Below are 27,069 nucleotides of genomic sequence, written 5' to 3'. Positions count from 1 at the left end.
AGATGAGGGGGCACCTCACTGGGAAGGTGTAAGTGAAGGGCGGAACATGCTGCAAGCATCCGGGACACCCGGGGTATGGAAAAAAAGGTGCTGCTGTAGATGGAAGTTACACAAGGAAGGGGAGGGAGGCTTCTGCACAGAGAAGGGTAGCCATAGGATTGGTGGTCAGAGGTGGAAAAAATGCAAATCTGCGTTAGTAATGATTGCAATTGGCGAATTTCACTTAGGAATAATTTTAGGTAATTTTCTTGATTACGAGTATGATTGCAATAGCGTATTCTTTAAAGAGACACTGAAGCGGAAAAAAAATTATGATATTATGATTTGTATGTGTAGTACAGCTAAGAAATAAAACATTAAGATCAGATACATCAGTCTAATTGTTTCCAGTACAGGAAGAGTTGAGAAACTCCAGTTGTTATCTCTATGCAAACAAGCCATTAAGCTCTCCGACTAAAGGTGCGTACACACATGCGACTATAGTCGTTTGTAACGATCGTTCCCCGATCTTTACCAACGACGATCGTTACAAAAAACGAACCAATGACTATTAAGGCAAACGACGAACGATGCAAATCGCTACAAAACAAAGTTCTGTCTTGGCGGATTTTTACCACCGACGATCGTTAGCAAAAGTGGTACATCGTTGGAAACGATCGTTCGTACTAGGCTGGACATGCGCATTTCACTTTTTCTCCAAGGAACTTTACAATTTTATGCGCAGGCGCATTAAGTGCTTTTACGTGGTGTAACGTTCGTTCTAACGATGTGATCGTTACACACTTTTTACAACTAACTTTACTTCGGTCGTTCTTTCGTCAATTAAAAGTTCGTTCGTCGTCCTCAACGAACGATCGTTGTCGCATGTGTGTACGTAGCATTAGTCTTAGTTGTGGAGAGGGCTGTTATCTGACTTTTATTATCTCAAGTGTTATTGTACTGTTTACTTTTTCTCTGCTAGAGGAGAGGTCATTACTTCACAGACTGCTCTGAAAGACTCATTTTGAATGCTGAGTGTTGTGTAATCTGCACATATTATAGAATGAAGCAATGTTAGAAATAACACTATATACCTGAAAATAAAAGTATGAGAATATTTTCTTTGCTGCTAATCTTCTAGTAATTATTCATAGTACACAACCAATTCACTATATCATATTTTTTTTGTCGCTTCAGTGTCTCTTTAAGGCTGCTTTCACAGTAAGACGTTACAGGCGCAAGTTAGAGCAGCCTGTAACGCAGCCCACCACACAGCAATGAAAAATCAATGGGCTGTTCACAGTGCCCACGTTGTGTTACATTGTAACGCTGGGACATTCTATGAGCGTGCAGCATGCTGTGCGTTCTACGCGGTTTTAGCCGCGTTAGACTGTGTGCACATGCTCAGTAATGTCTGTTTTTTTAAAATTTTGGGGCAGGAGAGGAGGAGGGGGAGAGTCCGCTCTTGTAGCCAGCCACATGGCTAATTAATATTCACTGCACTGCAGTATTTACTTCCTGGAGCGGCCGCTTATTGGCTGGCGGGACCATGTGATGCGGAGTGTTCCGATCACGTGGTCTCCACCGGCGCATGCGTCAAAAAGTATGCATCACGGACGCATCAAGAGCTGCATAACGCGGCTCTATGTAGCGTCCTCGAAATACCACCACCATGCGTTGCGTTAGGGGACATTATGCGACCTTAACGTCCCCTCTAACGCAACTTCCAAGTGTGAAAGAGCCCTAAGAGAACCTGAACTGAAAATAAAAAGTCAAAATAACCATACACAGGTCATACTTACCTCCTGTGTAGTCTACTACTCAATCTCTTTCTCCTCTCCTGCGACCCATTTCTCCACTGTGGACAATGGGATTCTCCGTCCTCCATTTAAAAATGGCCATTACCCCATAACAGCTTCCTGGTCAGCACACTGTTAAACTGTAATATCACCTACTTGAGCCATATGGAAACATGGACATTACCTTGCACATTCAGTTGTAACTGACAGCTGCTGATATATAACTGACAGCAACTGGTATATTTCAGTTCTGACAAAATATTGTCAGAACTGGAAGGAATCACTGTAAGAAGAAAATGGTGAGCTTCTGAGAGGAACTGATGGTGAGATAAGTATGTAATATTCATTTGCAGCTACGTCATGTATTTTATGTTTATGTATTTTAAATAATTTTACTCACTTCAGGTTCCCTTTAAAGAGGAACTCCAGTGAAAATAACGTGCTTAAGTGTTTAATTTTTACAATAAATATGTATAAATGATTTTGTCAGTGTTTGCACATTGTAAAAGCTTTCCTCTCCCTGATTTACATTCTGACATTTATCACATGGTGACATTTTTATTGCTGACACTGGCAGGTTATGTCAGTGGAAGGATATTTTGCTTGCTTTTTTGGCAGTTGGACCCAGCTGTAAACAGCTGTTATTCCCCACAATGCAATGAGGTTTAGTCAGGAAACTGTCAGGAACATGCAGGGCCGGATTTGTACTTTTTACCGCCCAAGGCCAACTATACCATCTGTATGGTTGTTAACCCTGTGTGCCCCAATGAGAATTCTACTTACTTTCTATCATTGGAGGTCACAGACAATAACTATTTCAGTAATACGCGTATAGATTATACGTTTTTTCCTTAAGAACTTTTATGTTATGTTTGCCAGCTCGTTAATGATGGACCCATTGTGTCTCCATGTGAGTTAGGCTGATGTGTATTGTGTACCTGCAGGATAGAGCTTACAGGTCTTGCAGGGATGACACAAGTACAGGACAGAGAGTTCAAAGGTTAAAGCTGTCCTTGTAGGTAGGGATGGCTGTATAGAACAGCTTTACTGCCCCTCACTGAGCCGCCCCTAAATGTCTGGTGCCCTAGGCCATGGCCTATGTGGCCTTGCCAGAAATCCGACCCTGGGAACATGGTCCTCCTGACATCACACTGCTGGAGGGGTTTCACCCCAATATCAGCCATACAGCGCCCCCTGATGATCCATTTGAGAAAAGGAATAGATTTCTCATGGGAAAGGGGGTATCAGCTACTGATTGGGATGAAGTTCAATTCTTGGTCACGGTTTCTCTTTAATTGTGAAAATTACACATAAAAGGTAAATTTTGCGTAATTATGGGTGTGTGTGTGAATGAAGAAATTGCAATGTCATTTTGTACGATTGTGTGTAATTTTGTTCGATTGTGATCAAAATAGCTAATTTATAGTTAGGAAAATGTTATATGTACTACACAAAATGTTGTGTAACTACAAGTGCACAATTTACCATTGAATGCGAAATTCATTTCAAGTTTGTCTCATCACTAATCTGTTCTTTGTTGTTACAGAACCAAAAATTAAACAGAAGAGCAGTGAGATCCGTTGCGTCACAGACCAGTATTCCAGGTGAATTTAAAGAGTAACGCCAGTGAAAATAATGTGCTTAAAGAGGAACTGTAACGACAAAACGGCCCCTGGGGGGTACTCACCTCGGGTGGGGGAAGCCTCCGGATCCTAATGAGGCTTCCCACGCCGTCCTCCATCCGTCAGGGGTCTAGCTGCAGCCCTCCGTGCAGCGGTGACGTAATATTTACCTTCCTGGCTCCTGCGCAGGCGCTCTGACGGCTCCGAAGTAGGCGGAAATACCCGATCGCCGTCGGGTCTGCTCTAGTGCGCAGGCTCAAGTTTCCGGCGCCTGCGCAGTAGAGCGGACCCGACGGAGATCGGGTATTTCCGTCTATTTCCATGCCGAAAGTCGCCACAGCGCCCCCGCTGGAGCCAGCAAAGGTAAATATTGAACTGACAGTCGGCACAGTCGCCGGCTGTTCGGAGGGCTGCAGCGAGACCCCCGTGGGACAGAGGACGGCGTGGGAAGCCTCATTAGGATCCGGAGGCTTCCCCCACCCGAGGTGAGTACCCCCCAGGGGATCTTTTTAATGTTACAGAGTCTCTTTAATGAAAAAGTGCTTAATTTTTACAATAATTATGCATAAATGATTTAGTCAGTGTTTTGCCCATTGTAAAATCTTTCCTCTCCCTGATTTACTGTAACAATGTGTGGTGTTTGGTGCACACTCAGAGTATAACGACAGTGGAAAACCCACCACACTGATATCTTTAAGAGGACTGGCTACCTCTAAAAGAGAAACGCAGTGTGTGCGATTCTGCGACTAGATGACGTAACGCTAGAATCGCGTTCCCCAGCAGCAATGATATACTGGGGAACCACTGAGACCTCTGCAAGGAGGGATTCAGCAGAATAAACCCTTTAGTGGGAGAACCACTAAAGGGGGCAAAGTCAGACGGAAACGGTTCGGTAACAAACTGACTGCGAGGTACCGAATCGTGAAACAGAGAGCAGAGTCAGAAATCTAGCCAAGGTCAGTAACGGAAATCAGATAGGCGGAGGTACAAAGTCAGAAAGCCGAACTCGTAGTGAAATAGACAAGCAGAGGTTCGGCAACGGGAGATCAGAAAATGGCACAGATAACAATAGTGCTTGCGAATATATTGGCAAAACCAATATATGTCGCAGATCAGGAAAATAACAAATCTGACTGTTGTGGGCTAGTTACGGCAAGCCGCACTTGGCCCACGATGGTACTGACTGTCAGATCACTATCTGGCTGACTATTAGATCAACTGACTGGCTGACTATAACAGAGATCAGGTTACATACAAATATACAATAATCAGGAAAACAACAAAGACTGACTGATGAGAGACAGGAGCCTTGCTCCAGCTAGGACTGTCTCTCTCGGATCTAGCTAAGGTCTGAGGGCTATCACAAAGTAACGCTTACTGCAGACAACTTGCAACTGACAGAATGCCTGCTTTTATACTGTGCTGGGCTCAACCAGCCCGCCCAGCCAATCAGCCAATCACAACACAGTTCAAGGACCTTGCAGCACAGCTCAAGGACCTTACTGAGGTCAGCTGACCAGCTGGTCAGCTGACTCTCCTTCTAAGAGTATAAAAGGCTTTATTGCACACGCGCGCAGCCCCTACGGGGTCCAGACTGGATTGAGGATAGCGTTGGTGTGTGGCAGGCCCTGAGGCCTGTGAGGGAAGAACCGGACCACAGCCTTGACGTAAACTACACCGAGAGGCCTGTGACCGAACGGTGGATCGCAACGCCGATGCGGATGTTTCTCCGCGTTCCGCATGCGACCATGTGGTGGATGGTGCCGCTGATGCGGACGCGGACAAACCTCCGCGTTCCGCTTGCTGAATGCGGTCAGGCCGCCATCTTATTACATTTACATTCTGACATTTATCTACGGTGACGATATGTCCCGGAGTGCCCGGGACGCGTCCCGCCTTCGGGGGGCGCTGTCCCAGGCTGCGTGAGGTCCCGGGTAACGTCCCGCTTTTAGCTGCGGGACATCCCGGCCTCGGGATGCTGGCCACCGTATATGCATGCCCGCAGCCCCGCTCCAGCCTCCTTAGTGTCTTCCGGTGTTCCGACACCGGCAGGCGAGCAGGGCTACGGGAAGATGGCTGCCAAAGCCCTATACTGGAGACTATTTGTGTTTCCAGTACAGGGCTTCGGGTGCCATCTTGCCGTAGCCCTGCTCTGCCTGTCAGCGCGGGAGATGTGCTGCGGGAGAATTGTCCGGGGGAGCTGCGCGCCAGAGGAGACTTCTGCCAGGTGAGTAAATTCTTTTTTTTCCAGGTGAAATGTGCCCAGATTGTGTTTATTTTGTGCTGAAATGTTCCCAGATTGCGTTTATTTTGTGCTGAAATGTGCCCAGATTGCGTTTATTTTGTGCTGAAATGTGCCCAGATTGCGTTTATTTTGTGCTTAAATGTGTCCAGATTGCGTTTATTTTGTGCTGATATGTGCCCAGATTGTGTTTATTTTGTGCTGCAATGCGACCAGATTGCGTTTATTTTGTGCTGAAATGTGACCAGATTGAGTTTATTTTGTGCTGACATGTTGCCCACATTGCGTTTATTTTGTGCTGACATGTTGCCCATTGCGTTTATTTTCTGGTGTCTGGGGTAACTGTTGCTGCATTTATTATTTAATGGTCATAGTAGGCTATGTTTGCTGCTTTGGGGTTACGGTATACTATTAAATAGCATCACACAGTTTCTGCACACCCATGATGCGAATCCGCGTTTGACCACATCATGGCGTAAACACTGCTTTCTTATGCCTCGCTGTTACATCATTATGTTAGCTCCGCCCACACAATGTCATGGCCACGCCCATTATCCGGCGCGGACCCCCACCCATTCTCCGGCGGCGCCCCCACCTCCGTCCCAGGTTGAACCGATAAAAATCTGGTCACTCTAATTTATCACATGGTGACATTTTTGCTGCTGGCAGGTGATGTCAGTGGAAGTTGCTGCTGCTTGCTTTTTTTGGCAGTTGGAAACAGCTGTTATTTCCCACAATGCAACAAGGCTCCCACAGTGTGATATCAGGACCTCAGAGCTGTGAGGAGCTGACATCACACTGTGGGAGGAGTTTTACCACAAAATCAGCCATACAGAACCCCCTGGTGATTCGTTTGAAAAAAGGAAAAGATTTCTCAAGGGAAAGGGATTATCAGCTACTGATTGGGATGAAGTTCAATTCTTGGTTACGGTTTCTACTGATTGGTGCTTCAACTCCTCTTGCCTATCAGGCCCGGATTTCTGCAAAGGCCACAAAGGCCACGGCCTAGGGCGATAAAATCAGATAAGATCAGAAGGGCGGAAGGACTTGGAGAGAGAAGAGGTCAAATGTCAAAGTAAATCATCTCCTCTGTTCCCACAGCGCAGCCATCCAGCGCCCTGCTCTGCACTAATAGAGGAATTCCAGAGTTCCCCAATCCCTGCACCTCTCACTTCCTGATGTGTTATAACAATCAGGATCAATCATAACTGTTACCTGGTGATCCAATTATGATCGACATACAGTACAAGTGGATGTGAGAAATACCAGGGATTTACATTACAAAGCAGATAAAACTAAGTTCAGCTGAGTTCCAATGCAGGCATTCACAAACATTTCTGCTAGTTTCTTTGCCTTCTTTTTTACAGCTGTGACACTGACTGACCCCGGCATTTGTAAATTACACTTTCTTATCTAGCCGTAATTTATTGCTTTTTTTTCTTCCTAGCCAGTGATCTCGTCTCTGCTTAAGTTAACTCTTTCCTGACTCATTTTCTGTCCGTCAGCGCCGACCATCTATGAGAACTGCTGCAGCCTGGAATAAAAATGCTGTATGCTTCCCTTTCATTGCTAAACTGTCACTGTCACCTGAGCTGTTACTACCTCTATGTTAGTGTGTATGAATTGGCATCCTTCTGCTTTCCTGTAGCAGTAGAGCATTCTACCATCTTAGCCATCAGTAAAAGCAGAGAGTTTTTAATCAGGATGATACCATTTATTGGCTTAAAAGAAAAAGAGTAATCTTTCTGCTAATAAGCCTTCTTCAGACTTTGTTACCGTATACTGCCAATATGTTAGAGCACACCACCATATGTACATTCAGCATTCAAAAGAGATACGTAGATTTTTCAGCAAATATAAATAAATGTCATTCAGATGCTTTAAAGTAGAGCTGAACTCTTGCACAGGACAGAAGGAAAACAGAGAAATGCACCCTGTATGTATTTAGAGAGCCTTTCGAATTCTTCCACATCTGTGTCTAATCACAAATTTGATATCTTCCCTGTGTCACCTGACTGCCACAGCATATAAGCTTATTTTAAAGCACAAGATGTTAATATATTTGCTTCCATGAAAGTAGGAATTAGACACACTCTCTATTTATTGCAGGATTTGTATCAGCTGTAACAAAAATGTTTGTATGTAAAGGTTATGTTGTTGCATATCTTTTAGAGCAGAGAGGAAGTTCTGAGTTCAGGTCCACACTAATTACAACCAAACATCCAAAGTGGGTCTTGACAGGATGTTTGCTACTTACCTGTTCTCTGTTTTGGATGGGCTTCTCTCCATTGCTCTGCCCTGCCACTTATTTGTGGCTCCGACTGCAGCCAGTCGCACAGAGGACAAAGAAGCAGCGCATGCTCTGGCCACTCACGCTCCCTGTCACCTGTTTGTGGCTCTGACTGCAGCCAGTCGCACAGAGGATAAAGAAGCAGCGCATGCTCTGGCCACTCACGCTCCCTGACACCTGTTTGTGGCTCTGACTGCTGCCAGTCGCACAGAGGATAAAGAAGCAGCGCATGGCCACTTGAGCTCCCTGTAATTTCTCGCTCCTGCCCAGATGTGCACAGCAACCGAGGCCGGTACAGTGTTATGCATTCTTGACGAGTACCGATCATACATCACCATAATTTCTCAAGTATGCATGCCCAGAACACTATCGGCTGCTGTGCACATTCGGGCAGGAGCGCAAATTTCCATCATGAGAGGACAGAGAGCATCCACTGATTCTTTGTTCAATGAGGGGCACAGCAGCACAACTGAAATGGGCCCATGCAAACCAGTGATCGCTAGTCAGATAGTTGGCCAGAATGTTTTTTGGTGGTGGTGGTTGCGGGGGGGGGGGGGGGGGGGGGATGGGGGCGCTTGGTGACAGCAGGCCTAGGGCACTGGTAAGTACAAATCCGGCCCTGTTGCCTATACCTATGGGTTCACACCAGGCCTGACCATTGGCTTTACAGTGCAAGCAATACACTCCTGCAGGTGAAGCAGGGAGTTACAGATCAAAGTGTGCAGAGGGCCACCTGCTGGTGGATAATAAAAGTCCAATGTAGATCAGGCACAAAATACTACCCACCCAAGATGAAATGGGACCTTAGGTAAGATAGCAATATCTGCCCACTGCTGATGGTCACCTGGGTTTTTTAGTAAGATTTGGTGGGGCTAACTTCCACCACGCCCCCAGACTCTCTCCAGGCCTTAGGGAACTGCTTAGCTTTGCTGCGTGGATGATCCAGCTAAGCAGCATGTGTCTGGGCTTAGCAATGTGGTGAAAAAGGTGCTCCCACAACACCATCAATGTCAATCAATGTGCTCATGACCAAGCAGCACCTGTTTTATAATGGCTGCAGATAAAACCCTTAGCTAATTTTAAGGTACAGCATATTTGCATCTGCTTGCCAGAATATGCAGGGCCTAAACCATACACCCCCGGCCCAAAATCTGGCCCACAGCCCATCCATCAATAGAGACAGCGCTGGGCATGTCCAGGGTAAAACACACTTCTGTTCACATACGTACAATACATTGGTGTATGCACATCTTAGTTGGTGATCAGTGAAAAAAGTTTATTGCACATATATATAAATTCTCCATATCACTCCATAAAAGAGCCTACCGCAGCACAAATACAACACAAATTTTAAAATGACTTTCTGCGCAGAGAAGACAACAATAAAAACCACATTGGGGCCATCAATCCCCTGCTAATGTATTGGATACACTTGCTTGCAGAGATGACAATCATGCAGATTCAATTCACCTCTACAGTCAAGTATCCACCTCCTATTCTTCCAACATGCATGCATGCCACATCACACACACAGCAGCTGCCTCCCTTCTAACAGGGACAGAGTTCATATGGTTAGCCCAAGCATATACTGTAAGTTGGCCGGCAGAGCAGACAGCAGTCCCTCCGTAATACCAATTACAAACTTAGTGCCATTCAAGTAACAAGCAGCAAGGTGTGGAGCAGCTTAGCAGGTTAGGCAGCGAAAGCAGCTATAAAGTGAATTGTATATTTGCATCTCTTCATGCCTCAACAGCTGACATCGTTCAGGCAGATTTCAAATCACCTCCTTGATACTGTGACGGCAGTGTCCCTTACAGGCTGCTTTTCACCTTGTGGTGAAAAAACATGGAGTTTTTTCACCACAAGGTAATGTATATACTGTGTTGGCAGTCTCCGGCATGGGCTCAGACGCTGCTGCGGCTTTGCTGCACTCCTGTCAGCGCGGGAGTGTGGACGGCCCGGCGGGTCACGTGCGATCATGCATGACTTCGTGACGGTCAATTTTTCTTGAAAATAAAACACACTTCTGGCCCACAGAGCCATCAAATTTGCCCCCCAAGGAGACTCTCCAAATTGCATTATGTTTGGTCCACTCTCTAGGCCACCAGGGAAACTATACTGCTCAAAAAACAAAGAGAACACATTCATAACACAATGTAACTGCAAATCAATCACACTTCTGTGAAATGCTGCCCACTTAGGTGGAATAGAGTAGACAACCAATTATAGGCAATTAGCAAGACATCCCAAATAAAGGAGTGGTTCTGCAGGTGGTGACCACAGACCACTGCTCAGATCCTATACTTTCTAGCTGATGTTTTGGTCGGTTTGAATGCTGGTGATACTTTCACTCTAGTGGTAGCATGAGACGGAGTCTACAACCCACACACGGCTCAGGTAGTGCAGCTCATCCTGGATGGCACAACAATGCGAGCTGTAGCAAGAAGGTTTGCTGAGTCTGTCAGCGTAGAGTCCAGAGTATGGAGACGCTACCAGGAGACAAGCCAGTACATCAGGAAATGTGAAGGAGGGCAACAACCCAGCAGCAGGACCGCTACATCCGCCTTTGTGCAAGGAGGAACAGGAGGAGCCCCGCCAGAGCCCTGCAAAATGATCTCCAGCGGGCCACAAATGTGCATGTGTCTGCTCAACGGTCAGAAACAGACTCCATGAGAGCCCGACGTCCACAGGTGGGGGTTGTGCTTACAGCCCAACACCAAGCAGGACGTTTAGCATTTTCCATAGAACACCAATATTGGCAAATTTGCCACTGGTGCCCCAGTGCTCTTCACAGATGAAAGCAGGTTCACACTGAGCACATGTGACAGAGTCTGGAGACGTCGTGGAGAATGTTCTGCTGCCTGCAACATCCTCCAGCATGACTGGTTTGGCAGTGGGTCAGTAATGGTGTGGGGTGGCGTTTCTTTGGTGGGGAGGCGCACAGCCCTCCATGTGCTCGCCAGAGGTAGGAAAGGAGAGCAGTAGTCAGCGCTCAAACAGTTTTAAAGACTAACTGTTAGGCATAAAATCCAAAATTAATTTTCCATTAGTAGCTGTTAAATATGTAAAAATGATGCTATCCTGGCAATTCAAAAGTTTAAAATCAATCTGACTTTTTTTTTTCCTCAATAGATTATCTTTCCCCATGCCCCCAGGCTCTTATCTCATATGACATCTGCAGAAGGAAAGTTGCAGTGCATACTAACTCAGCCTGATTGGCTGAAGCCTCTATCCCTCCCGTTTTCCCCTCCCACACCTCTGTTTTCCTTTCTGATTGGTGATCTCACTAATGGTGGTCGCAGCCAGCTGCTATGGTGCAGGGAGGGGGGCCAGCACCTGTCCTCTGTCAGTGTCCTCAGGCCCCCTCCTGTAGTGTGCCATATCAGCCCCCTCTCCACACTTCAGCCACCTCCACCTCCCCCACATCCCCCCTCAGCATCTCCTCTCCTTCCCGCACTATTAGGCCTCGTTCACATTTGGTATGTTTAAAAACGTGTAAAAGCACATGATAAAAATGCATGCGTTTGTGCGCGCTTAATTGCGTTGTGGTGCACTTTTTCAGAATGTTTTGCTTATTGTAGCAGTTATCAATAAAGGGTACTTATCCGTTAGCCGGGCGCATCCGGCAGGTGGCGCTAATTACTATTCCCCCTCCAGGCCGACATGGATAGTAGGGAAAGCTGTAACTCTGGTGGAGTTTTGTCGCCACCTGCCGGATGCGCCCGGCTAACGGATAAGTACCCAATAAAGCTTTGTTTTCATATGTAAATGTATTTTTTTTTTCAAATGAGGGTAAAAAACGCATGCGCTTCTATGCACTAAACAAGCGGACCCATTCACCTGCATTGATGTTCGCTTTACAGCTAGCGCACAGAAATGCATGCAACGCTACGTTTTTGTAACACAGCTCAGTGCAGCACATAGATGTGAACCAGACACATTTATTGACATTGGAAAATCAATACCTTGCAGAACACACACAATAGTGTAGTATGCTTCAGTGTATTCACTCCTCCACCTCCCTGTGATCTGTAAACTAAACACGTGATAGGCCTTGCACTACCGCACCGATGTGGAATTCCAGGCCTGGAGGGCCAGATCCATGCCAGTGTTTAGGATGGACTGAGGAAGAGAGGAATGTGTTCTACCTGATGGACCACGCCTCTCCTGATTCAGACCCATCAATTAGTTTGAGCTGTGTCAAAAATGTGTGAGGATCTCGGCCCTCGAAGGACCAGTTTGACATCCCTGCACTACCGTCACCTTTAGTGAATGCAATGTGTTCACCAGATCAAGGGGCTGCTCAGTTACAAGTAGTGATGGGCGAACACCTGGATGTTCGGGTTCGGGAAAGTTCGCCGAACATGGCCGAGATGTTCGGCATGTTCGGGCCGAACCCCGAACTTTCCGAACATCCAGCTTTTGGGGGCCATATGGGGTCGCAGGCATAAGGGGGGAGCATGCCCCGATCGCGGGGGGGGTCGGAAATTCCCCCCACCCCCTCCGCTAGCGCTCCCCCCTCTGCCCGCTTCCCCATTCAAAAGTTTAAGCAAAGTACCTGTAGTGGATGGCCTGGCAGTGGGCGGCACTGTGGAGTGAAGAGGAGGAGTCCGGAGAGTGACGAGTTGAGGGAGGCCGGGCAGCGGGCGTGAGGTCAGAGAAAGGGCGGAAGTACCACAAGGGTACTTCCGCTGAACCGCCCGCTGCCCGGCCTCCCTCAACTCGTCACTCTCCGGACTCCTCCTCCTCACTCCACAGTGCCGCCCACTGCCAGGCCATCCACTACAGGTACTTTGCTTAAACTTTTGAATGGGGAAGCGGGCAGAGGGGGGAGCGCTAGCGGAGGGGGTGGGGGGAATTTCCGACCCCCCCCCGCGATCGGGACATGCTCCCCCCTTATGCCTGCGACCCCATAGGGGGGCAGTATTCGGCCGAACAGGGCCCTGTTCGGCCGAACAGGGGCCCTGTTCGGCCCTGTTCGGCGGCCATTAGAAGTTCGGGGCGAACCCGAACTTAAAAGGCCGAACACCATCAGGTGTTCGGCCGAACGCGAACATCACCCGAACAGGGTGATGTTCTGCAGAACCCGAACAGTGGCGAACACTGTTCGCCCAACACTAGTTACAAGCAGCTTTTTGTACTTTAACACTATCCACAGACTTATTCTGTATGCATCCCTATCTGCAGCAGGTGTATCCCTCCTCCTTTAGCAGCAGTATTCCTCAATCTGATCACATGCTTCTCCATGAGTTCCCCTAGACATGACCATCGCTAGTACAGGCTATCCACACAATATGCACTATTCTTGCACAGTGTGAATGAAGCCTTAGTAGAAATCCCTAAAAAGCACAGAATGCATGTGGCTATTGTAAGATGTCTGTGTAACTGTCTAATCATGTCACTGTAATGTCTTTCTGCTTCTTTCAGATCTTGTCACAATGGCGATGCAGCTAGATGCAGCAGGTCTGTCGGGAAGCAGCAGTGTGGCGGTAAGGAAACTTTCACCAGGCTACAATGCCTACCAGGGCTGGGACAAAGTTTTCCAGCTCTGGAAGCCGGGGTTCCAAAGTGCGCCCCCCCCCCCAATGGTGCCGGCCCCAGTATAGGTAGCTAGATGTGGCCCCAATAGTAAGTAGGTTACTACTCCCCAGTGGGGGTAGCCAGATGTTCCCTTAGTATTAGCTAGTTACCGCCCCCTCCCAGTATAGGTGGCCAATTGTGCCCCCAGTATTAGGCAGTGTTCTCCCCCAGTACAGGTAGCATCAGGTGAGCCCTAATATTAGGTAGCCCCCCTTCGCAAGTTAGATAGCCAGACAAGCCCCCAGTGGTAGGCAGACCCCCTTCCAATGTTAGGTTACAAAATGATCCGCCAATACTAGGTAGCCCCCCCTTCCCAAGTTTAGATACCCAGATCAGCCCCCAGTACTAGGTACCTACCCCCTCCTCAAGTTAGATAGCCCAATGAGCCCCCCAGTATTAGGGAGCCCCCTAGACTGAGCAGTCCCTTCCCCCAACACGTAGAGTGTAGAGTAGTGAGCAGAGCCTGTAGTGCTGCTTACTCACGTTACCATGCCGGAAACTCAGCCATGTCACAGGCTCGCAGCATCTCCTCTTTAGTGTTGGGCCAACATCTGGATGTTCGAGTTCGGTGTGGTTCGGCCGAACATGCCCCTGATGTTCGGCATGTTCGAGCCGAACCCCGAACCCAACCCGAACATGTCCCTTTGGGGCCCCTATAGGGTCCCAGCATAAAAGGAGAGCATGCCCCGAGCGCGGGGGGGGGGGAGGGGGGGGTCGGAAATGCCCCCCACCCCTCCCCGCTAAGCTCTCCCTTCTGCCGGTACCCTATAATTAAATTTAAGTGCCCAAAAGTACCTGAGGAGGAGGAGGGCAGGAAGAGGGAAGCCGGAGTTCTTGGGCGCTAGTACCATCTGGTACTTCCGCCCTCTCTTGACGCACTTCCTGTTTACATTTGAAGTCGCGTCAAGAGGGCGCAGAAGTACCGCGATGACGCGAACGAGGGTACGCGTCATCTACATGATGACACGTACCCTCGTTCGCGTCATCGCGGTACTTCTGCGCACTCTTGACGCGACTTCAAATGTAAACAGGAACTGCGTCAAGAGAGTGCGGAAGTACCAGATGGTACTGGCGCCCAAGAACTCCGGCTTCCCTCTTCCTGCCCTCCTCCTCCTCAGGTACTTTTGGGCACTTAAATTTAATTATAGGGTACCGGCAGAAGGGAGAGCTTAGCGGGGAGGGGTGGGGGGCATTTCCTCCCCCCCCTCCCCGCCCCGCGCTCGGGGCATGCTCTCCCTTTATGCTGGGACCATATAGGGGGCTATGTTCGGCCGGACACGGCTGTGTTCGGCCGAACAAAGAAGGCCTGTTCGGGCAGCGTGCCCGAGCACCCTCCCGAACACCATGAGGTGTTCGGGGGGTGCCGAACCGAACCTGAACAGGCCAAAATCCGGGCGAACCCGAACAGTGGCGAACACTGTTCGCCCATCACTACTCCTCTTGTCTCCCTACAGTGATGCATATAATGAACGCCACTAGAGGGAGACAGAGAGAAGTTGCTGCCTGTGCATCGGTTGGGCGAGGGGAGAGGTCTCAGGATGGGGGGAGGGGCATAGGAGCACCCTCAGGACTGTCCGCCCATCAGCTAGTGCCTTTCCCGCCTCTGCCTCGGCCTGGCCCTGATTCCTACAGTGCTGCTTATTCATTATCTCATGGTGTGGTTATTATTTAATGTTATAGCTGCTGCTCATACATTGGCCATTGGTATGGTTATTATTAGGAATGGTCAATGATATGCAAATATATGCAGCTTGAAACTGGACCAATCAATTGAAACCTGGATGGGACATGATTGGTCCATGTTCAAGCTGCATATATTTGCCTAAAAATGTACTTAAATGTGTATACACTCAGAAGTATTTGCATATCATTGATATATAGTTATTATAATGCTGCAGATTTTGCTGCAGGTGCTGCTCATACACTGGCTGTTGGTACGGTTATTATAGTGCTGCAGGTGCTGCTCATACACTGGCTGTTGGTATGGTTATTATAGTGCTGCAGGTGCTGCTCATACACTGGCTGTTGGTATGGTTATTATAGTGCTGCTCATACACTGGCTGTTGGTATGGTTATTATAGTGCTGCAGGTGCTGCTCATACACTGGCTGTTGGTATGGTTATTATAGTGCTGCAGATGCTGCTCATACACTGGCTGTTGGTATGGTTATTATAGTGCTGCTCATACACTGGCTGTTGGTATGGTTATTATAGTGCTGCAGATGCTGCTCGTACACTGGCTGTTGGTATGGTTATTATAGTGCTGCAGGTGCTGCTCGTACACTGGCTGTTGGTATGGTTATTATAGTGCTGCAGGTGCTGCTCATACACTGGCTGTTGGTATGGTTATTATAGTGCTGCTCATACACTGGCTGTTGGTATGGTTATTATAGTGCTGCAGGTGCTGCTCATACACTGGCTGTTGGTATGGTTATTATAGTGCTGCAGATGCTGCTCATACACTGGCTGTTGGTATGGTTATTATAGTGCTGCTCATACACTGGCTGTTGGTATGGTTATTATGGTGCTGCAGGTGCAGCTCATACACTGGCTGTTGGTATGGTTATTATAGTGCTGCAGGTGCTGCTCATACACTGGCTGTTGGTATGGTTATTATAGTGCTGCAGATGCTGCTCATACACTGGCTGTTGGTATGATTATTATAGTGCTGCATATACTGCTCATACACTGGCTGTTGGTATGGTTATTATAGTGCTGCAGGTGCTGATCATACACTGACTGTTGTTATGGTTATTATAGTGCTGCTCATACACTGGCTGTTGGTATGGTTATTATAGTGCTGCAGGTGCTGCTCATACACTGGCTGTTGGTATGGTTATTATAGTGCTGCTCATACACTGGCTGTTGGTATGGTTATTATAGTGCTGCTTATACTGCTCATACACTGGCTGTTGGTATGGTTATTATAGTGCTGCAGGTGCTGATCATACACTGGCTGTTGGTATGGTTATTGTAGTGCTGCATATACTGCTCATACACTGGCTGTTTGTATGGTTATTATAGTGCTGCAGGTGCTGATCATACACTGACTGTTGTTATGGTTATTATAGTGCTGCTCATACACTGGCTGTTGGTGTGGTTATTATAGTGCTGCAGGTGCTGCTCATACACTGGCTGTTGGTATGGTTATTATAGTGCTGCTCATACACTGGCTGTTGGTATGGTTATTATAGTGCTGCATATACTGCTCATACACTGGCTGTTGGTATGGTTATTATAGTGCTGCAGGTGCTGATCATACACTGACTGTTGTTATGGTTATTATAGTGCTGCTCATACACTGGCTGTTGGTGTGGTTATTATAGTGCTGCAGGTGTTGCTCATACACTGGCTGTTGGTATGGTTATTATAGTGCTGCTCATACACTGGCTGTTGGTATTGTTATTATAGTGCTGCAGGTGCTGCTTATACACTGGCTGTTGGTATGGTTATTATAGTGCTGCAGGTGCTGCTCATACACTGGCTGTTGGTATGGTTATTGTAGTGCTGCAGGTGCTGCTCATACACTGGCTGTTGGTATGGTTATTATAGTGCTGCAGGTGCTGATCATACACTGACTGTTGTTATGGTTATTATAGTGCTGCTCATACACTGGCTGTTGGTGTGGTTATTGTGGTGCTGCAGGTGCTGCTCATACACTGGCTGTTGGTATGGTTATTATTGTGCTGCTCATACACTGGCTGTTGGTATGGTTATTATAGTGCTGCAGATGCTGCTCATACACTGGCTGATATGGTTATTATAGTGCTGCTCATACACTGGCTGTTGGTATGGTTATTATAGTGCTGCAGGTGCTGCTCATACACTGGCTGTTGGTATGGTTATTATAGTGCTGCAGGTGCTGCTCATACACTGGCTGTTGGTGTGGTTATTATAGTGCTGCTCATACATTGGCTGTTGGTATGGTTATTATAGTGCTGCAGGTGCTGCTCATACACTGGCTGTTGGTATGGTTATTATAGTGCTGCAGGTGCTGCTCATACACTGGCTGTTGGTATGGTTATTATAGTGCTGCAGGTGCTGCTCATACACTGGCTGTTGGTATGGTTATTATAGTGCTGCAGGTGCTGCTCATACACTGGCTGTTGGTATGGTTATTATTGTGCTGCAGGTGCTGCTCATACACTGGCTGTTGGTATGGTTATTATAGTGCTGCAGGTGCTGCTCATACACTGGCTGTTGGTATGGTTATTATAGTGCTGCAGCATCTGCAGCACTATAATAACCATACCAACAGCCAGTGTATGAGCAGCACCTGCAGCACTATAATAACCATACCAACAGCCAGTGTATGAGCAGCACGCTCATACACTGGCTGTTGGTATGGTTATTATAGTGCTGCAGGTGCTGCTCATACACTGGCTGTTGGTATGGTTATTATAGTGCTGCAGGTGCTGCTCATACACTGGCTGTTGGTATGGTTATTATAGTGCTGCAGATGCTGCTCATACACTGGCTGTTGGTATGGTTATTATAGTGCTGCTCATACACTGGCTGTTGGTATGGTTATTATGGTGCTGCAGGTGCTGCTCATACACTGGCTGTTGGTATGGTTATTATAGTGCTGCAGGTGCTGCTCATACACTGGCTGTTGGTATGGTTATTATAGTGCTGCAGATGCTGCTCATACACTGGCTGTTGGCATGGTTATTATAGTGCTGCAGGTGCTGCTCATACACTGGCTGTTGGTATGGTTATTATAGTGCTGCTCATACACTGGCTATTGGTATGGTTATTATAGTGCTGCTTATACTGCTCATACACTGGCTGTTGGTATGGTTATTATAGTGCTGCAGGTGCTGATCATACACTGGCTGTTGGTATGGTTATTGTAGTGCTGCATATACTGCTCATACACTGACTGTTTGTATGGTTATTATAGTGCTGCAGGTGCTGATCATACACTGACTGTTGTTATGGTTATTATAGTGCTGCTCATACACTGGCTGTTGGTGTGGTTATTATAGTGCTGCAGGTGCTGCTCATACACTGACTGTTGGTATGGTTATTATAGTGCTGCTCATACACTGGCTGTTGGTATGGTTATTATAGTGCTGCATATACTGCTCATACACTGGCTGATGGTATGGTTATTATAGTGCTGCAGGTGCTGATCATACACTGACTGTTGTTATGGTTATTATAGTGCTGCTCATACACTGGCTGTTGGTGTGGTTATTATAGTGCTGCAGGTGTTGCTCATACACTGGCTGTTGGTATGGTTATTATAGTGCTGCTCATACACTGGCTGTTGGTATTGTTATTATAGTGCTGCAGGTGCTGCTTATACACTGGCTGTTGGTATGGTTATTATAGTGCTGCAGGTGCTGCTCATACACTGGCTGTTGGTATGGTTATTGTAGTGCTGCAGGTGCTGCTCATACACTGGCTGTTGGTATGGTTATTATAGTGCTGCAGGTGCTGATCATACACTGACTGTTGTTATGGTTATTATAGTGCTGCTCATACACTGGCTGTTGGTGTGGTTATTGTAGTGCTGCAGGTGCTGCTCATACACTGGCTGTTGGTATGGTTATTATTGTGCTGCTCATACACTGGCTGTTGGTATGGTTATTATAGTGCTGCAGATGCTGCTCATACACTGGCTGATATGGTTATTATAGTGCTGCTCATACACTGGCTGTTGGTATGGTTATTATAGTGCTGCAGGTGCTGCTCATACACTGGCTGTTGGTATGGTTATTATAGTGCTGCAGGTGCTGCTCATACACTGGCTGTTGGTGTGGTTATTATAGTGCTGCTCATACATTGGCTGTTGGTATGGTTATTATAGTGCTGCAGGTGCTGCTCATACACTGGCTGTTGGTATGGTTATTATAGTGCTGCAGGTGCAGCTCATACACTGGCTGTTGGTATGGTTATTATAGTGCTGCAGGTGCTGCTCATACACTGGCTGTTGGTATGGTTATTATAGTGCTGCAGGTGCTGCTCATACACTGGCTGTTGGTATGGTTATTATTGTGCTGCAGGTGCTGCTCATACACTGGCTGTTGGTATGGTTATTATAGTGCTGCAGGTGCTGCTCATACACTGGCTGTTGGTATGGTTATTATAGTGCTGCAGCATCTGCAGCACTATAATAACCATACCAACAGCCAGTGTATGAGCAGCACCTGCAGCACTATAATAACCATACCAACAGCCAGTGTATGAGCAGCACGCTCATACACTGGCTGTTGGTATGGTTATTATAGTGCTGCAGGTGCTGCTCATACACTGGCTGTTGGTATGGTTATTATAGTGCTGCAGGTGCTGCTCGTACACTGGCTGTTGGTATGGTTATTATAGTGCTGCAGGTGCTGCTCGTACACTGGCTGTTGGTATGGTTATTATAGTGCTGCAGGTGCTGCTTGTACACTGGCTGTTGGTATGGTTATTATAGTGCTGCAGGTGCTGCTCGTACACTGGCTGTTGGTATGGTTATTATAGTGCTGCAGGTGCTGCTCGTACACTGGCTGTTGGTATGGTTATTATAGTGCTGCAGGTGCTGCTCATACACTGGCTGTTGGTACGGTTATTATAGTGCTGCAGGTGCTGCTCATACACTGGCTGTTGGTATGGTTATTATAGTGCTGCAGGTGCTGCTCGTACACTGGCTGTTGGTATGGTTATTATAGTGCTGCAGATGCTGCTCGTACACTGGCTGTTGGTATGGTTATTATAGTGCTGCAGATGCTGCTCGTACACTGGCTGTTGGTATGGTTATTATAGTGCTGCAGGTGCTGCTCGTACACTGGCTGTTGGTATGGTTATTATAGTGCTGCAGATGCTGCTCATACACTGGCTGTTGGTATGGTTATTAATGTGCTGCTCATACACTGGCTGTTGGTATGGTTATTATAGTGCTGCAGGTGCTGCTCATACACTGGCTGATATGGTTATTATAGTGCTGCTCATACACTGGCTGTTGGTATGGTTATTAATGTGCTGCTCATACACTGGCTGTTGGTATGGTTATTATAGTGCTGCAGGTGCTGCTCATACACTGGCTGTTGGTATGGTTACTATACTGCTGCAGGTGCTGTTCATACATTGGCCGTTGCTGTGGTTAATAAAGTGCCACATCGCCCACAGGCAGTTTGCTGATAATATTCTGATGACTTTCTATTCTTTCACTGCAGGGTTTGCTCTTCAGTATTGACTATGCCATGGAAAATGAAGAGGACACAAATAAAACCTATCTGGTGAGATCACTGTTCATCTTTCCTACAGGTTAGATTGTGTGATCTGTCTCAAGCATCTTTATTTATCCTCCTACAAAGCATCTCATTCTCTCCTTACCAGGATTCTACTTAAATCATTGCAAGTGATGCACTAACCACCGGTAATATCACCAGTTACTACCGCCGGCAGTGTGCAAAGCATTGCGCAATTAGCAGGACCCGCATTACATAGGCAATGCGTGTAACTGTATAATCATTTGTCTAGTATGGATACAGAGGCGCCAAAAGGATAAAAGTATTTAAAACATGAGGAGGCAGTGGTGGACTCGCCTCTTCCAAGCAGACACAAAAATTGCCAATGTGTTTGTCAATTACAACAAGTTTATTTACATACTCTGTGGGACAATGCAACGCGTTTCGCAGGTTTGAACCCGCTTCATCAGGCAATAACAACGGAGCAATAGCAGATGTGGTCAGTAGATGAGCCAGGCACCTCAGTCTTCACAGAGGTGCCTGGCTCTTCTACTGACCGCATATGCTGTTGCTCCGTTGTTAAAGGATACATCCAAGCAAAATCAAAAACAGAAATCCACTTACCTGGGGCTTCTCCCAGCCCCTCGCAGTCGTCCTGTGCCGTCGGCTTCCGGGTCAGCTTCTCATGCGCTCCATGGCTGACGTCATTGGCGCTGCACTGCGCAGGCACAGAATTACTGCACTTACGCAGTGCAGCGCTAGTGACGTCAGCGGTGGAGCGCATGAGAAGCGGACCTGGAAAGGTCGGCTTCTGCAGAGGAGAAGACCGGGAGCTACCGGAGCGGCAGCGAGGGCACAGGACGGCTGCCAGGGGCTGGAGGAAGCTCCAGGTAAGTGGATTATTGTTTTTTATTTTGCTTGGACATATCCTCTAAACGTGTTTAAACACTTTTTGAAACGTGTGTGTGTGTGTGCGTGTGTGTGCGTGTGTGTGTGTGCGCGTGCGTGTGTGTGTGCGCGTGCGTGCGTGTGTGTGTGTGTGTGTTTAAGTAATGGTCAAAAGTAAAATGGTTAAGTAACTGTCACAATAGGAACACAGCTATCGTTAAAAGCCCAATGTAGAGTGTTGTGCTCCTGTGTCTGCAGGTGACGTGTTTACAAGGACTGGAGCAGCTGAGTAATTACCTGCAGTTGCCAGACATCAGATCGTCTGCCCTGTACACCAATCTCACCACGGTGGTGTATTTCGGTGTGAACAGCTTGCTACAGGCTATCCTAACCTCCTGTTCAGAGATAATGTGGACCACATCCGAGGTAAGTCCCCCTACTCTCGCAACACAACACATGGGAGATTTCTTTTAGATATTACCTTACTTTATAGTATGTGTGTATATACACAAAAAAAGTAGACACATTTTATGTTACAGCAAACCCATGATGGGGGGGGGGGGGGGGGCATCAAATTTGGATACTCACCTCAGTAAATTTGCAAGGAGCTTAACATGGGGGCATACTCCACTGTCCTAACATGGATCAGGTAGCTGATGGCATTCATCATAATATAGACAGTTTGTTACTTAAATCTCTTACATTTACTTTAGTGTCATTACAGGGTCCCTCTCAGAGTTTGTTGTTTAATGGTTTTGTGTTTTGTTTTTCTTTTGGAAGAGTATGAATTGTTAATTTTTTGGGGGTGGAGGCATCTAATTTTTTCCCTCTGATTCTGCTATTAATTTAAGAGGGGAATTCCATTAAGGAGATATAGAACCTAAGGGTATAACCAAAAATCATGAGTCATCACAGCAAAACTTTCATGAGGCCCTAAGCAACCGCCTTCCTATACTGGGGACACCTATGCCTGGCTACCTATACTGGGGACACCTATGCCTGGCTACCTATACTGGGGGCACCTATGCATGGCTAACCTATACTGGGGACACCTATGCCTGGCTACCTATACTGGGGACACCTATGCCTGGCTACCTATACTGGGGACACCTATGCCTGTCTACCTATACTGGGGACACCTATGCCTGGCTACCTATACTGGGGACACCTATGCCTGGCTACCTATACTGGGGACACCTATGCCTGGCTACCTATACTGGGGACACCTATGCCTGGCTACCTATACTGGGGACACCTATGCCTGTCTACCTATACTGGGGACACCTATGCCTGGCTACCTATACTGGGGACACCTATGCCTGGCTACCTATACTGGGGACACCTATGCCTGTCTACCTATACTGGGGACACCTATGCCTGGCTACCTATACTGGGGACACCTATGCCTGGCTACCTATGCTGGGGGCACCTATGCCTGGCTACCTATACTGGGGACACCTATGCCTGGCTACCTATACTGGGGACACCTATGCCTGGCTACCTATACTGGGGACACCTATGCCTGGCTACCTATACTGGGGACACCTATGCCTGGCTACCTATACTGGGGACACCTATGCCTGGCTACCTATACTGGGGACACCTATGCCTGGCTACCTATACTGGGGACACCTATGCCTGGCTACCTATACTGGGGGCACCTATGCATGGCTAACCTATACTGGGGACACCTATGCCTGGCTACCTATACTGGGGACACCTATGCCTGGCTACCTATACTGGGGACACCTATGCCTGGCTACCAATACTGGGGACACCTATACCTGGCCACCTATACTGGGGACACCTATACCTGGCCACCTATACTGGGGACACCTATGCCTGGCTACCAATACTGGGGGCACTTATGCCTGGCTACCTATACTGGGGACACCTATGCCTGGCTACCTATACTGGGGACACCTATGCCTGGCCACCTATACTGGGGACACCTATGCCTGGCTACCTATACTGGGGACTCCTATGCCTGGCTACCTATACTGGGGACACCTATGCCTGGCTACCCATACTGGGGGCACCTATGCCTGGCTACCTATACCGGGGGCACCTATGCCTGGTTACCTATACTGGGGACTCCTATGCCTGGCTACCTATACTGGGGACACCTATGCCTGGCAACCTTTACTGGGGGCACCTATGCCTGGCTACCTATACCGGGAGCACCTATGCCTGGTTACTAATACAGGGGAGCACCTATGCCTGGCTACTTATACTGGGGGCACCTACAGTATACTTAGCTTCCTATACTGGGGGCCCCTATGCCTGGCTCCCTATACTGGGGGCCCCTATGCCTGGCTACCTATACTGGGGGCCCCTATGCCTGGCTACCTATACTGGGGGCCCCTATGCCTGGCTACCAATACTGGGGGAACCTATGCCTGGCTACCAATACTGGGGGAACCTATGCCTGGCTACCAATACTGGGGGCACCTATGCCTGGCTACCTATACTGGGGACACCTATACCTGGCTACCAATACTGGGGGCACCTATGTCTGGCTACCAATACTGGGGTGACCTATGCCTGGCTACCTATACTGGGGGCATCTACAGTATACTTGGCTACCTATACTGTGGGCACCTATGTCTGGCTACCTATACTGGAGGCACCTATGTCTGGCTACCTATACCGGGGGCACCTATGCCTGGCTACCAATACTTGGGGGCACCTATGCCTGGCTACCAATACTGGGCGCACCTATGCCTGGCTACCTATACTGGGGACACCTATACCTGGCTACCAATACTGGGGTCACCTATGCCTGGCTACCTATACTGGGGGCACCTACAGTATACTTGGCTACCTATACCGGAGGCACCTATGCCTGTCTACCAATACTGGGGGCACCTATGCCTGGATACCAATACTGGGCGCACCTATGCCTGGCTACCTATACTGGGGACACCTATACCTGGCTACCAATACTGGGGGCACCTATGTCTGGCTACGAATACTGGGGTCACCTATGCCTGGCTATCTATACTGGGGGCACCTACAGTATACTTGGCTACCTATACTGTGGGCACCTATGCCTGGCTACCTATACTGGAGGCACCTATGTCTGGCTAACTATACCATGGGCACCTATACCTGGTTACCAATACTGGGGAGCACCTATGCCTGGCTACTTATACTGGGGGCACCTACAGTATACTTGGCTACCCATACTGGGGGACCCTATGCCTGGCTACCCATACTGGGGGCACCTATGTCTGGCTACCAATACTGGGGGCACCTATGCCTGGCTACCAATACTGGGGGCACCTATGTCTGGCTACCAATACTGGGGTCACCTATGCCTTGCTACCTATACTGGGGGCACCTATGTCTGGCTACCAATACTGGGGGCAACTATGTCTGGCTACCAATACTGGGGTCACCTATGCCTTGCTACCTATACTGGGGGCACCTATGTCTGGCTACCAATACTGGGGGCAACTATGCCTGGCTACCTATACTGGGGACACCTATGTCTGGCTACCAATACTGGGGGCACCTATGTCTGGCTCACAATACTGGGGTCACCTATGCCTTGCTACCTATACTGGGGGCACCTACAGTATACTTGGCTACCTATACTGGGGGCACCTATGCCTGGCTACCTATACTGGAGGCACCTATGTCTGGCTACCAATACTGGGGTCACCTATGCCTTGCTACCTATACTGGGGGCACCTACAGTATACTTGGCTACCTATACTGGGGGCACCTATGCCTGGCTACCAATACTGGGGGCACCTATGTCTGGCTACCAATACTGGAGTCACCTATGCCTTGCTACCTATACTGGGGGCACCTACAGTATACTTGGCTACCTATACTGGGGGCACCAATGCTTGGCTACTTATACTGGGGACACCTATACCTGGCTACCTATAATGGGGGCACTAATACTTGGCTATTTATACTAGGGGCATATATTCCTGGATACCTATACTGGGGCATCAACCTCACAAATTTGCTTCGGGTAGCAAAAATTCTAGAAGCTCTCATTCACCCTCATGAGAAACAGAGATTTCAGTAATACAGGGCAGATTTACTGTATGCAGTAATCTACAGCAGCCAATACAATGTTACTTTATGTTGCCTTGCTCCGGTCAGACCGAGGAATGCTGATTTCTCATTGGATGTTTTGAAGCACATTAGTTAGTGTGAAGTCTCTAGGCATGATCACCTGCAGGTACTAATATCAGCTTTTCCCATCAGAGGCAGAATTTGACATTACTCGCTGTCGATATTCTGAGCAGCATTCAGCAATCATCCAATGTTACCCAGGAGGCTTCTCTGCAAACACCAATGTTTTCTATCCTCCAGACCAGGTAACTGCAAATACAACCAGGTGTGTGCAGTTAATGTATTTTTTATTGAAGATAAGCTCAAAATCAGTTCTTTATATTGCTGTCCTCCCACCTCTCCAGTTTCAACTCCTCAACAGTTGGCCATCAGGTTCTGTCCACACCTAACTCAGCGGCAGAATTTGTGTTCCCATCTCAGTCAGCTCTCCAGTCGGTGCTGCAGTCAGTTCCCTTTCTTCATGTTCAGGTGAGTTGGAAAATTATAAAGTATGGACTGCGGAAGTGTGATATCAATGAAGGTTTGATATCAATCAGGGTTGCTCGTAAACTACGCCAGCGCGAATCTACGCGTCGTAGTATGCAACTACGCATCGTAGTTCGTAGGCGAAGTTTAAGAACTACACGTACGCATTTCCGCGTAGTTGTAGTCCCGCTATGCGAAACTTCGCCCGCTACGCGTAGTTGACGTATGTATTGCGAAGTCAACTACGCGTGCGGTAACTGCATCTATATGGATCAATGCACATGCGCAGAAATATTATTGCCCTTTTATACGCATACAATTCCGCATTGGAAGGTGGAATGTACGCTTATATTAGTTTATATTTGCAAACAGGTTGAAGATTATTGCGAAAATTTTTCCGCATAAGGGCATAAGCGGTCGCATCAACTACGCTTCGCACTACGCGCAGCTTGCGTATTTTAACACGTAGTCTAAGCTTATAATTTAAAATTTTTTTCGTAATATACCCTTTTCACATGCATATATAAAAAGTTCTTTCCCTGAGGTAACTATTTGTGTTTTTGCTTTTTTTTTTTTTTAATTGTATTTTTTTTTTTTTTATTAAAAATCTTATTTGAGTAATTTTTGTTGTGGGAGGTAAACAGTTAATTTTAAATGTAATAATGTGGGTTTATTTCATTAAAAAGTGTATAAAGAAGCAGTATTACTATTGGGCCACAGTGAACATTTTCCCTTTTTTAGTCCTGGAAGCAAAATCTCTCTTCCAGGAAGTACTAGGAGGATGGGAAACTTTTATGCGGTAACTGCATCTATATGGATCAATGCGCATGCGCAGAAATATTATTGCCCTTTTATACGCATACAATTCCGCATTGGAAGGTGGAATGTACGCTTATATTAGTTTGTATTTGCAAACAGGTTGAAGATTATTG

The 27,069-nt window shown here is 47.5% G+C and overlaps 1 protein-coding gene across 1 annotated transcript in view; it reads left to right on the top strand.

Moving 5' to 3' along the window:
• LOC137539198 (polycystin-1-like protein 2) overlaps positions 1-27,069 on the top strand; it is a 232,689-nt gene that overhangs the window by 151,713 nt on the left and 53,907 nt on the right. Inside the window, exons 5-10 of the mRNA XM_068261717.1 lie at positions 3,325-3,382; positions 13,360-13,421; positions 20,675-20,737; positions 21,836-22,003; positions 25,805-25,917; positions 26,017-26,140. Of these exons, the coding sequence (XP_068117818.1) occupies positions 3,325-3,382; positions 13,360-13,421; positions 20,675-20,737; positions 21,836-22,003; positions 25,805-25,917; positions 26,017-26,140 (588 nt within the window). The remainder of the gene's footprint in view (positions 1-3,324; positions 3,383-13,359; positions 13,422-20,674; positions 20,738-21,835; positions 22,004-25,804; positions 25,918-26,016; positions 26,141-27,069) is intronic.

The sequence above is a fragment of the Hyperolius riggenbachi genome, chromosome 11, assembly GCF_040937935.1.
Source record: "Hyperolius riggenbachi isolate aHypRig1 chromosome 11, aHypRig1.pri, whole genome shotgun sequence".
Lineage (NCBI taxonomy): Eukaryota > Metazoa > Chordata > Amphibia > Anura > Hyperoliidae > Hyperolius > Hyperolius riggenbachi.
Note: the sequence above shows the minus strand (reverse complement) of the source record. Positions and strands in the feature narration are given on the sequence as shown.